This window comes from Loxodonta africana, chromosome 6 (genome assembly GCF_030014295.1).
Source record: "Loxodonta africana isolate mLoxAfr1 chromosome 6, mLoxAfr1.hap2, whole genome shotgun sequence".
Taxonomy (NCBI): Eukaryota; Metazoa; Chordata; class Mammalia; order Proboscidea; family Elephantidae; genus Loxodonta; species Loxodonta africana.
Window position 1 is genome coordinate 88,668,503 of NC_087347.1, and position 13,813 is coordinate 88,682,315.

The 13,813-nt window shown below is 41.3% G+C and overlaps 1 protein-coding gene across 1 annotated transcript in view; it reads right to left on the reverse strand.

Moving 5' to 3' along the window:
- Positions 1 to 1,199: 1,199 nt before the first annotated feature.
- DAPL1 (death associated protein like 1) overlaps positions 1,200 to 13,813 on the reverse strand; it is a 31,471-nt gene continuing 18,857 nt past the window's right edge. Inside the window, exon 4 of the mRNA XM_023542926.2 lies at positions 1,200 to 4,718. Coding sequence (XP_023398694.1) covers positions 4,602 to 4,718 — 117 coding nt within the window. The 3' untranslated portion in view covers positions 1,200 to 4,601. The remainder of the gene's footprint in view (positions 4,719 to 13,813) is intronic.

Consider the following 13,813-nt stretch of genomic DNA (forward strand, 5'->3'; position numbering starts at 1 on the left):
CTAACATTTTCTTTTGACTGCACATGACCTTCAGGTAATTTCTTGAGCCACCTCCTCAGTATATCCCCTCCTCCCAACTCCTTGCCTCCCACCAAACCATTTCTAAACCTTCTTTTCCTATTGATTTCTTGGTGTGTCTATTTCCCTTTGGTTTAAGAGGTCCTGGAGGGCGGGGGCCGTGTCTTACTCGTCTATGTGTCCCGGTGTCTAGCACAGAGTCTACTGAACTGAAGTGAGCTGAGCTAAAGAAAAGTATCTGACAGTGAAATTTCAGCTTTGTACCTATAGACCCTTCCCACCCATTCCCAACACACACACACACACACACACACACGTTGTCATGGCATCTGCTGGGCCTGCGAACACATCACAGGGGCTCCCAACTAAGTAGAGCCACGACATATCCACACACGGTTTACTCCTTGGGAGGGAGAGGACATGACCTCTTTGGCAGCTGTAGTCATGCCACCACAAAGTTGTCCCACCTGTCCTGGTCATTTTTCTTCTGATACATTCTCCAAGACAACTCCAATGTCCTTTCAGATTTGAAGCTACGCCAAACATCTTACTTCCTGTGATTTGGTGATTTAAGTTACTGCCAATTATGGGCCTAAATTAATGTTCAGTGTCTTAGTCATCTAGTACTGCTATAACAGAAATGCCACAAGTGGATGGCTTTAACAAAGGGAAATTTATTTCCTCACAATAAAGTAGGCTAGAAGTTCAAATTCAGGGTGTCAGCTCCAGGAGAAGGTTTTCTTTCTCTGTCAGCTCTGGAGGAAGGTCCTTGTCCTCAATCTTCCCCTGGACTAGGAGCTTCTCTGTGTAGAATTCCCAGGTCCAAATGACTTGCTGTGTTCCTAGCACTGCTTTCTTGGTGGTATGAGGTCCCCCACTCTCTGCTGGCTTCCCTTTCCTTTTATTTATCTCGTGTAAGATAATGTGGTGCAGGCCATACCCTAGTGAAACTCCCTTTACATTAGATCAGGGTTGTGACCCTAATCCTCTTCAACGTAATCCAACCGTGCCTCATTAACCACAGGCAGAAATTAGGATTTACAACATATAGGAAAATTATATCAATCACAAAATGGAGGACAATGGTACAATACTAAGGACCATGGCCTAACCAATTTGATGCATATTTTGGGGGAAGACAGTTCAATCCATGCCACTCAGGGTCCTCACTGCATAATCTCCCTTTAAGCAGCCTCTCTTTCCCCCGCAATACATTCCAGTTTCTAAGCAGAGAGTGGAGCCTTCTCTTCTCATTTCCTTTGGGTGGTTGGGCATCACACTGCCCCCAAAACCAAACCAAGCCCATTGCTGTTAAGTCAGCTCTGACTCATAGCGACCTTATTGGACAGAGCAGAACTGCCCCATAGGGTTTCCAAGGAGCACCAGGTGGATTCGAACTGCTGACCTTTTGGTTAACAGCCGTAGCTGTTAACCACTACACCACCAGGGTTTCCCATACTGCCCCAGGAGAGGCAAATCTAGCAGACTCTCCATCTTCACTTCCATTTCCCTTATCATCTTTCCCCATGGTTCCGCCCTGCCTCCATCCAGCCCCGAATCTTCAGTTTTTCCTTGAATTTTCTATTTTAGACTCAGTTTATACCACTCTTCCCTTTAAAAATTTTTATTTAGTTGTTGTTGAGAATATACACAGCAAAGCATACACCAATTCAACACTTTCTAAATGTACCAGTTAGTGACATTGATTACATTCTTTGAGTTGTGAGACCATTCTCGCCCTCCATTTCCGAGTTGTTCCTCCCCCATTAACATAAATTCACTGCCCCCTATGGCTTCTATCCAATCTTTCAAGTTGCTGTTGTCAATTTAATCCCATATAGGTAGTTCTTAAAGGAGCATAATGCTCAAGGCAAACATGTTTTACTAGTTAAGCTAAGCTATTTGGCTTTAAGAAGACTTTGGGGGATATTTTCGGTTTAAGGCTTCAAGATTATCTCAGGGCAATAGCTTCAAGGGTTCATCCAACCTTCATGGTCCCGGGAAGTCTAGAGTCCAGGAGAAGCTGAAATTCTGTTCTGCATTTTCCCCTTTTTGGTCAGGGTTCTTCTATAGAATCTTTGATCAAAATGTTCAGTAATGATAGCCAGGCACCATCCAGTGCTTCAGGTCTCATGGCAAAGGAGGCAGTTGTTTATGGAGGCAATTAGCCACACATTCCATATCCTCCTTCTATTCCTGTCTCTCATTCTTCCTCTGTTGCTCCAGGCAAATAGAAACCAATTGTTGTGCCTGGATGGCTGCTTGCAATTTTTTAAGATCGCAGGAAACTATGCTGCGAATTAGGAGGTAGAACAGAAGCACTAAATATGTTATCAGGAGCACTAAACTTGTTACTTTGCTAAATAACTGGGATGTCCCATAAAACCATGACCCTAACCTCCAAGCAACCAAATCCCATGAGGTGTTTGGTTGTAGCTACTTTTTTTTTTTGGTTGTCATTGTAAATACATCTATCACATAACTTTTGTCAATTCAACTTTTTACAGGTATAGAGTTTATTGACAGCAATTACAGTAATCAGCTGTGCAACCCTACCCTTAATTAATGCAATATTTCTATCACTGTTAATCCCCCCTATTCCCCTTCCTCCTGCCTCTGGTAACCACTAATAAACTTTGTTATCTTTTTTGTATAAGCGAGGTCATACAATATTTGTCCTTTTGTGATTGACTTATTTCACTCAGCAGAATGTCTTCAAGCTCCATCCATATTGTAGCATGTATCAATACTTCATTTCTCCTACTGAGTAGTATAGCTTATAACATCTCTTATGGTTCCCTTCCTACAACTGTAGTTCTGGCAGCTTCTAAGACAGATATTCTTGTACAAATTTGCTCTTACTAACCCTGTTGCCATTGAGTCAATTCCGACTTACAGCAATTCTGTAGGACATAGTAGACTGCTCCGTAGAGTTCCCAAGGAGTGCCTGGTGGATTCAAACTGCCGACGTTTTGTTTAGCAGCCGAACTCTTAACCACTATGCCACCAGGGTTTCTTTAAATGGCTTATATCAAAGCTCAGTAGTCATTTTGTCTTCTCCCCTGTATGCATCACTGGAGAATTCATGGCGGGGAAAGTGTCAGATGTTATTTTGCCCATTTGACAAGGATCAGAAAAGTTGAGTAGCTTATTAAAAGTTTCAGAACTAGTAAGGTTCAAAAGTCCACCACCCGTATGTCGGCTTGTAGTACTGTGGTGGTTTGTGTGTTGCTAAGATGCTAGAAGTTATGCCACTGGTATTTCAAATACCAGTGGGGTCATCAAAGCTTCCAGACTAAGACTAAGAAGAAAGGCCTGACAATCTACTTCTGAAAATTAGCCAATGAAATTCCTCAGATCCCAACAGAATGTTGTCTGATATACTGCTGGAAGATGAGCGCCCAAAGTTAGAAGGCACTCAAAATACATAGAGGCTGCAACAATGAACTCAAGCACACAACGATTGTGAAGATGGTACAGGACTGGGCAACATTTTGTTCTGTTGTGCATGGGGTCTCCATGTGTTGGAGGCGACTCAGCAGCAGCTCACAACAAGAGTCAGAGGTAGAACCCCAGTCTCCTAAATCTTTGTTGTGTCTGGCTAGCATCCACCATCTGACTTACACTGTACTGTTTCCTGGGGAAGTGGTGACAGATCTTGAACTTCTGTGCATTTGTCTGGCCATACTTATCTTTCTGGGGTATTTCTGACCTCATCCCAGAGTACTGGGAACTGAGTTCAGCCAAAATGAGCTGGGTGAGGTCTAACTATCTTATTGATTTATGCTGCCATTGCCTAGATGGCTAGGTGTTGTCTCATATAATTTTGGATGCAATCCCCCTGGCCATGAGGACTTAGCCAGGTGCCTTTAGATTTCTAGGAGTCAGAGACAGACTTGGCATCAGGTCATACTCCAAGAGTTGGCAATCTGTAAAATGATGCACTAAAGTGCTAACCCCTTCCTTGGGTCAAGAGAAGTGCGGCTTGTCAGTGAGCATTATTCCAGAGAATTACTTATGTAAATATCAATCGGATCTTGACCCAGGTCAAAAAGAGGCACAGGAATGCAATGGGTTTACAATTATGGATGTTTTATTATCTACAGTCAAAACCAAACCCATTGCCATTCGAATCCACCAGCCGCTCTGAGGAGAAAGATGTGGCAGTCTGCTTCTATAATGATTAAACCCATTGCCATCGAGTCTGACTCATACGGACCCTATAGGACAGAGCAGAACTGCCCCCATAGAGTTTCCACTGAGCACCAGGTGGATTTGAACTGCTGACCTTTTGGTTAGCAGCCGTAGCACTTAATGGCTATGCCACCAGGGTTTCAGAGCAGAACTGCCCCCATAGAGTTTCCACTGAGCACCAGGTGGATTTGAACTGCTGACCTTTTGGTTAGCAGCCGTAGCACTTAATGGCTATGCCACCAGGGTTTCCTACAGACAAAAGGGATGGCACAAAAGCTGTTTTATTTACCAAGTGAGTGTACTAAGGCCTATGGAAAATTTTGATCCTTTCTGCTAAGCTGTCAGATGTTTGAGGCAGTTGGCCAGACGGCTATGGTTTATGTTTTGGCTTAACATTTTCGAGGCTGCTGAATAATGTAGATCCTTTTTAGTGGAGCAACCTTCTCCAGGGCAGGTCTGGGTTTCTGATGTGCCATGTGCACTGTTGCTGGGAATTTACGGCTGATCTATAGGTGAGAAGGAAAGAAAAAATAAGCATATTGAATCTTTTGGTCATGAAATATTAAAGTAGTAGAAAACATTACAGTTGGTCAGGGAAATTTCACAATTTTGTTTACTTCTTTGATAGTATCTCTTTATCTCATACCAATCCCAGCCCTGGGCTTGAGAATATATGTGTTAACCTGGGTTTTCCTTCATTAATTTTAAAAATTATGAAATGTATCTAACATGTATGCGTAGATTAGATATGTTTTGGAGTAACATCTAAAAAAATTTTTTTAATTGTAGTAAAATGATATATAACATTTTTTACATGTATAATTCTGTGACACCAATTACATTAACCATGTTGTACAATCATCACCGGAAGCCATTGCCAAATCTTCTGTCACCACCATAAACAGATACTCCATATGAAGCAATATTTTTTGAGGTAGAAATGCTTAATTATAGCTGCATCAGGCCTCTGTAATGTGAGCAATTACTCTGGCAGTAGTGTGCATTTGGATCGCTGTATTTTCAGAAAGCTATGGAGATACAGAGAAGATCCTGGGAAGGAAAACGATGACAACAACAAAAAATACCTCAGTTGTCAAAAGATCAGAAAAAAAGAACCTCTGAAAGAAGTTAAGAAGATTTGGTGTTATTTGTTAGGTTGAACCATCCAAAATTGCTATTTTTGTAGGTAAAAAATAGCCTAATATTGGCCATTTCATCTGGCCACTCTAAAGAGCCTGTGAAGAGAAACTGAGAAAGACTTACTAGCTTCAGGTAACAAAGGCTCTCATTAGTCATCCCCATAGAAGATACATGCGAGGACAAAGGCTTAAATGTATTTGAATGAACACATATTGAGAGACTTCTTGGCAATAAGAGTAATTTCAAACAGAAATAAGAGAGCTTATAGAATTTTCATCAAGGAGAGCTTTAGATTGCCAGCATGCCAAAGCTGCTGAGCACTTCAGATGCAGTTTTCCCAAGAGAGCGTTTGGACCCAGTGACCTTTTGGGTCCATTCCACTGCTTTGTTTCCAAGTCCACCAACACAACATAAAGGGCATCTTCTTTATCCAGAAAATAGAATCTTTCAACCACTAGAATTTAACTTATCTTTGATGAACTTAGATACCCTTGTCTTGACACTCAAATTAAATAAAAGGGAAGGTAAACTGTTCTTGATCCCAAGCATCACATTGTTTATGGCTTGTTTGGACTCTTCGAAGCCAGAGAAAGCAGACGTGTTTTACATCTCTTCTCAAATGTCCCAGCCCAAGCTCTAGACACACAGCATTCCCTTTTATGTTGAAACTTGACTCCAAAAAGTTCTTTCTTCTTGGTTTTAAAAAATTAAACATACTGGAAGAATATACACTACAGTGGTAACAATGGTTATCTCTGATGGATAGAATTATGGGTGATTCCTAGTCTTTTTCTTTACTTATCAGTATTTTTCTATTTTTTTTTTTTTTGTTAGAATGAATAGGTTCAAGTTATATAATAATTAAGCCCAAGGATGGTCTCTACTGGCATTCTAGCAGAATGGAAGAAACGTAATTGAGGTATTGATCATAAATATTGCTGTAGAGTCTAAAAAAAGAGCTAGTGTCTTTTTCTTGTCAGATCAATTATCATTGGACCATATGATCTACATTTATAGTGTTGTAAGGGCAGAGTGGTTACTTCTTTTAACACTAGAATCAGAAGGAGACTTAAGAGGCCACAGACTTCAGTAGTTTGCTTTGGGGCTAAATGTCTTCAATCTCCACCAGGACGGATGGATTATTTCAGGTTAGCTTTAAAACACATTCAAGAGATCACAGTTAGGAAGAACAATTTGGTAAATTGCTTAAGGCCAAATGTAACATAAAGGAGGCGAGAAAGAAAACAAACAAGTAACTCTGATATAACAGAAATCTGGGCAATTAGCCAAGGGAAAGTGTGGCGGGATGACAAGTTGGGACTGGAAGGGACAAGATCACATGTTGATTGTTCTGAGACAGGTGATGGGTGGAGTTGGGAAAGGAAAGGGGAAAGGAGGACAGTGTTAAAACAACTAATTGCTTAATTCAGCATTAACTATTTGGTCATCTCTAGGACACCAGGTGCTGCACTCAGTTAAACTCTCAACTACTAGCTGAAAGGTTGGCAGTTCAAACCCACCCAGAGGCACCTGAGAAGAAAGCCCTGGCAATCTGCTTTCAAAAAGTTGCAGCCTTGAAAACCCTATGGAGCAGTTCTATTCTGCACACATGGAGTCACCATGAGTCAAAATCGACTAGATGGTGACTAACAACAACAACAGGGTGATCTCCACAACTATTAGGGCCTGTATTTTAACTAGGGCATTTAAATAAGGTTACAAATGGTGCTCAGCTACTTCTCGGGAGGGGAATGTGACAGATTAGAATGTCTGGGACACTGAGTCAGCCCCTGGGGCCCCTTGGCCATCTATGAATTGGTCTGGGAAAGCTTGGAGAAAAAAAAGAAATTCAACAACACTGAGAAAGAAACAGAAATAACTCTGGCGAAGATAATAGCTTCAGAGAAACTGCCCATAATTATTAAGGAACTAGTGTAGACGCTTTGGTGGGGAGGGCAGTAGCAGGCTTATACAACAACTTTTGGAAACAAGACAAACGAAGGTATGAAGTTCTCTTTCTCAAACCGCCCACCCTCCTCTATCAGGAACATCCTGAGGTGGAAGGAATTGGAGGTTGTGAGTGGAGAAACTACAAAGAGTCTGATGAAACTAAATAAATTGGTCAAATCTTCAATACCTCATACCCAAATACCTAAATACCCTTATTCTTGTCTATAGGTTTTATATTAATGGAGATAGGAAGGTTTTATTTTCAAGCCTGAACCAGAAATAAGTACGAATATCTTTCCAGAGTACAACCAGCTGTGCTTTAGCCTGATGTCTTTAACTTTGAGGGAATCTCTGGATTTTTCATCATTAGTCTTCATAAAATGCTAGGATTTGTAGAATGAAAGATATTTCTTATCTGATTCATTAGGGGCAGAGAGAATCTAGGTTAAGATAAGAGTCTAAGTTAAAAAATGGATGGGTAACCCCACGAGGGAAAGAATTCAAGGCCAGAAACATGTTTCAGGATTCTGCCTTGCTGGGGCTCCATCACTGGGCAACAGTATTGAACTCGAAAAGCAGATCAATAGAAACCCCCACTTTGAGAATTTGCCTTCATCTTAGGTAGCTATGACCTTAGAATCAATATTTTTAGTTTTAGAGAAAAAGCTAAAGAAGTGTGATAAAGGTCTTTATGACTGGGGCTGTGAAAAAAATTCTAGATGCAAGAAAGACAGCGGCAGGTGTTGTTTCAGAGCCTGAAGTTGGGTAGTATTAGCAGACCCGCAGCTCTTCCATTCATCTTTCCAGGGTGTTAACTTCCAACTTGAATGCTGGCACTTAAATTTCCACACCCTGTTAAGCAAAGTGCTTAAAACAAAACATTCAGTGCCCGTCAATGAAATTCAAGGATACTCCTACAGTGATGTTAATCTACAGAACAAGAGAAACCTTTTTAAATTTGCTGATGCCTTTGATAGCTTTCTCTCCCCACCGCCCCCATCCCATTTCGCATGCATCTCACTGACTTTGGCGCTGGCCCATCTGGCAACGTGAAAAGGTGACCCCCAACTTTAAGTTTAAACATTCCACTACCCCTCCACACCATAACCCAACCCTGTTCCTACCGTTTTAACTGGATACTTTTATGTTCTGAGAAGCTTCATAACTACTGCCAAATTTAACTTGCATGACTGTCCAGGGAATTAACACATTTGGCAGTATCATTCTCTCTCACCTCCCGCCTTAAACAAAATTAGGTAAATGAATAACCATAAATTTCAGAGGAGCTGACTTCTAAAAGGTCAGATGACTTCTAAGCATTAGGTAGTACTTTGTCTAACACCAGGTTTCTCAGATGTTTAGCTTAGAGAGCTTTTGGGGTTACATGATTCTTTTTGTGCAGGAATATAATGTCATGTGGTCTGACACTGGGCAGCATGTGTTCTCTGATCTTCTGGACTGAAGAGGTGGGAGCACTGGATAGGGAAGTAGGGAGGGAAGGAGAATAGTGTGGAGGGAAAGGTCTGCATGGGAGGAAGAGGTGGGGAAATTTTAGCCTCCTTCCAGTTCAGGTTTGTATAATTCCAATCCATTTGGGATTGTTTGTCATCTCCTAAATCAAGTCCCAGGCTGGTTTTAAAGTAAGGTATCCATATACAATGGGTGGTGCAAATGGTTTGTGCTTGGCTACGAACTGAAAGGTAGTGGTTTGAATCCACCCAGTGGCACCATGAAAGAAATACCTAGCTATCTACTTCCATAAGGTTGTTGTGGTTGTTGTTGTCGTCAAGCCGATTCCAACTCATGGTAACCCCATGTGTATAGAGTAGAATTACTTCATTGGGTTTTCAACGCTGTGACTTTTTAGAAGCAGATTGCCAGGCCTACCTTCCAAGGTGCCCCTAGGTGGGTTTGGACCGTCAACCTTTCAGCTAGCAGATAAGCACTTAACTGTTTGTGCCACCCAGGGCCTATTGAAAACCCTATGAAGCAAAGTTCTATTCTGACACACATGAAGTCGCTATGAGCCAGAACTGACTCTCTGTGGCAACAGGTTGTGTTTTTTTCTTTTTTTTTAATCCATAGATTAAATAGTATATGATAGACATTTCCTGCTGTGACTGAATGTTTGATGTGATCCTTTGGATAGAGAAGATACTGTCATTGTCTTGGACTCTAAATTCTTAAAATAGGCATGAGAATTAAATAATTCTAGCTGGCTAGATGAATGTTGCTAAATGCAGAGGATATGACCCTTGATTCTGTTACTATATTTCTTCTGACCAATTTTATATTGTCTTTGTGACAACATATATTGTGGGGAAAACCACTCCAAGTTGGTGAACATTTATCAGCAGAGATCTATACCTATATGCACGTACCTTTTATATGTCTTTGTATTTTATATCTTTTTTTATGAGGCTGTATATTTTTTTATAGGTATAGTAGTTAAGAGCTCAGGCTGCTAACAAAAAGGCTAGCAGTTCAAATCTACCAGCTGCACCTTGGAAATCCTGTGGGGCAGTTCTACTCTGTCCTATAGGGTCGCTATGAGTTGGAATTGATGGCAACAGGTTTGGTTTGGTTATAGTTTACACAGCGGGGTTTTTTTTTTTTGCTTTTTTTTACATTCTTTAAAATGAAAGCATAATTTACATACAGTAAAATTTGCCCCTTTTAGTATACAGTTCTGTGAGTTTTGACAAGTGTATACAATCTTGTAACCACTACCACCATTAAGGTACAGAATCTTTCCTTCACCCCTCCTCTCCCAAAATTACCTTGTACCATTTTGCAGTCAACCCTTTATCCACCCCCAGCCCCTGGCAACAACTGATCTCAGCTGATCTATTCTTTAAAAAGCATTTGTCTTTCTTCCCACCACTCCCAATGTTGAACGAGCCCTGGTGGCGCATTGGTTAAGCACTGGGCTGCTTAACCAAAAGGCCAGTGGTTTGAATCCACCAGCTTCTCTGTGGGAGAAAGATGTGGCAGTCTACTTCCATAAGATTTACATCATTTGAAACCCTATGGGGGAGTTCTACCCTGTCCTATAGGGTTGCTATGAGTCAGGATTGACTTGACAACAATGGGTTTGATTTTTTTTTTGGTTCCAAGGTTGAACGTTATAAAATTCTAGTACATGTCCAGTTGATTATGATTTCTGGGAGGATTTTTCTTAGCTGTAGGAAAACGTGTATCTCACTAACTTCCATATTTGAAAGTCACTTTTGCTAACCTTGGAACTTATATTTGATGCTAGTCTCTTCTCCTTTGTCTGGATTCCAAGTGGTGCCCTGCAGGGTAACTGCCTGAGGAATGGCGGCTAACACTTACTGAGGGCTGAGTGTGTCTGGCTCCATGCTAACACTTTACGTACATTATATACATTTTATTCTCACAACATCCTTCTAAAGCAGGTGCTACTAATGGCATTCCTATTTTACAGAAGAGGAAACAGAGGTAGAGAAAGTGAGGAAGGCTGACCAAGGACACATAGCTGGTGAGTGGCAGAGCCAGGGTAGGAACCCAGGCAGTCTGACGCCAGAGCCTGCCCTCCTAACCAGTCATCTGCGCAGCCTTAGCCACGATCCTACTACTGTCATTTGAAGAATTCTTTTACATTCTAAACATTGAGCTGAGCTATAAAGTTGTTGTTGTGTAATAGGTATACCCATTGCCATCAAGACGATTCCAACTCATAGCAACCTGTAGGACAGAGCAGAACTGTCCCATAGGGTTTCCAAGGCTGTAATCTTTACAGAAGCAGACTGCTACGTTTTTCTGCCACATTAATAGGTATAGTTGTTGTTAAAAAAAATTAGTAACAGCACACCATCCCAACTTTCTCTTATAGTTTCCAAATACAATCTATTATTGTTTCTGCTATTTTGGGAGAGATTATTCATTATATCTTTGAAAAAAAGAAGTGATATTTTTAACTGAAAGAAAACGAACCCCTCTATGTCATATACGAGGAGCTCTGGTGGTGCAAATGGTTAAGCGCTCAGCTGCTAACAGAAAGGTTGGTGGTTACAACTCACCCGGTGGCTCCACAGGACAAAGACCTGGTGATCTGCTTCTGTACAGATTACAGGCAAGAAAACCCTATGGAGCAGTTCTATTCTGTCACACAGGGTTGCTATGAGTTGAAAACTGACTCTGCAGCACCTAACGACAACAACAACACGTCGTTTTATATACATATACACATATGTATGTAAAAAGACAATATAGACTCTGGCATCATACCTGATGAACAACATTATTGTTGTTATTAGTTGCCTTCGAGTCAATTCTGACTCGTAGTGACCCCATGGGTGCAGAGTACAACTCCTTCATACATAATCAACCTTTTAACCACTCCTTTAAAACATTTTATTTTGAGTTAATATGAACATATCTATTCTATCCAGTTCCACTTACAACTGAGGGCATTTTCTTGCCTCCTGAGGAAGAGGCATTGAGTGGGCAGGAGCAAGAATAGGTGAGATGGAAGAGTGGGCAGCTTGTGTTGCCCTGCAGGGTATCTATCATCCATCACTGCCCTTCTTCTAGGCCAGGAAGGCAAAGAGTCACTTAGAGCCTCACCCCAAATCTATCTGAGTGAGTGAATTGAGCCCCTCACAGTAGAAGGCTCTGTAGTTGTAGCCTACAATCAAGACCATTTTCTGTCTTTTACAATTTGGAGTTCAGGCATATATTTTCATTTCACTATCATAAAATCAATGCTACCAACCCTAAGAAAGAGAGCATACAAGTTCCTCTGCGTGAAGCACGGTTCTGAGAACTTTCAGTAGATGAACTCATTTACTCCGCACAACAACCCTATGAGGTATGTACTGTTACTTATCTCCATTTGACAAATGAGGAATCTGAGACACAGGGTAAGTAACTTGCCCAAGGCTATATGGATAGCAAGTGGTGGCGTCAGTGGCCAGTGGGGGCCCCAGAAGGTCCAACTGCACAGTCACTGCCCTAATCTTTTGCGGAGGCTGAACTGACGGTCCTCAGGCCCCTGAGGCAATGGCAGCAAGTCTTCCTTCTATGAAGGACACTGGTCCTGTCCCTTCAGTAAATGTGGGAGCAGCAGAAAGAGTGGTTCTTCATTCCCCTGAATGCAATGCATCTGCCTTCTAGAATAAGGGTACGCACTCAGCTCACCTACAACATTTAAAAAGAAACTGTTTCCCTTCTGGAGCAAGAGAAAAGTGGGATGCAGAACTCAAATTCTAGTAAAAAGACCAGACTTAATAGTCTGACTGAGACTGGAGGGACCCCAGAGGACATGGCCCCCAGACTTCTGTTAGCTCAAAATTAAACCATTCCCGAAGCCAACTCTTCAGACAAAGATTAAACTTGACTATAAGACATAAAATGATACTGGTGAGGAGTTGCTTCTTAGCTCAAGTAGACACATGAGACTATGTGGGCAGCTCCTGTCAGGAGGCGAGATGAGAAGGCAGAGGGGAACAGGACCTGGTTGAATGGACACGGGAAATACAGGGTGGAGAGAAGAAATGTGCTGTCACACTATAGAGAAAGCAACTAGGGTCACATAACAATGTGTGTATAAGTTTTGGTATGAGAAAGTGACTAAAATTGATAAGTTTTTGTGTGAGAAACTGACTAGAATTGTGAACTTGCACTTAAAGCACAATAGAAAAAGAAGAAAAAAAAAGTAACTGAAAGATTTCATCTGAAAATAATGAATTAAGAAATTCTGGGTAAAAGGAGCATGATCATTGCTCAGCTATAAATTCAAAGGCCATAATGATTAAAATATCTTGGGATAAGGTTCTGAAAAATAAAATGATCAACTATAAAAAAAAAAAAACTGTTGTCGTTAGGTGCCGTCAAGTCAATTTTCGATTCTTAGTGACCCCATGTGATAGAGTAGAATTGCCTCATAAGGTTTTCTAGGCTGTAATCTTTACAAAAAAGAGCCCTGGTGGTGCAGTATTTAAGCCCTCAGCTGCTAACCAGATCCCACCCACAATCCGCTCTGAGGGAGAAAGATGTGGCAATCTGCTTCCATAAAGATTACAGCCTTGGAAACCCTGTGGGTCAGTTCAACTCTGTCCTATAGGGTCGTTATGAGTCAGAATTGGCTCAGCAGCAATGCATTTGGGTTTTTTTTTGTTTGTTTTTTTTTTTCGGTTTAATGTTTACAGAAGCAGATCACCAGGTCATTCTTCCACAGAGCCACTGGGTGGGTTCAAACCACCAACTTCAGGGTTAGCAGCTGAGCACTTAAACATTGTGCCACCAGGGCTCCTTAAAAACAAATTACTGAATCCAAAACCAAGCCACTATCTCGTTATAGTTTTCTGAATTTCTTGTGCTACCTAGAAAAAAATCCAGGAAATTGAAATAAAAATAACAACGGTCAACCACCTTTATAAACAGACTTTACTGCCATAAACCCAAGCCATGCCCAGCCTTCCTTCAGCCCTAAGCCGTGTAACTCTCCACCACCACCCTTGCCTCAAGTCAAATATTTCTTTAAGGG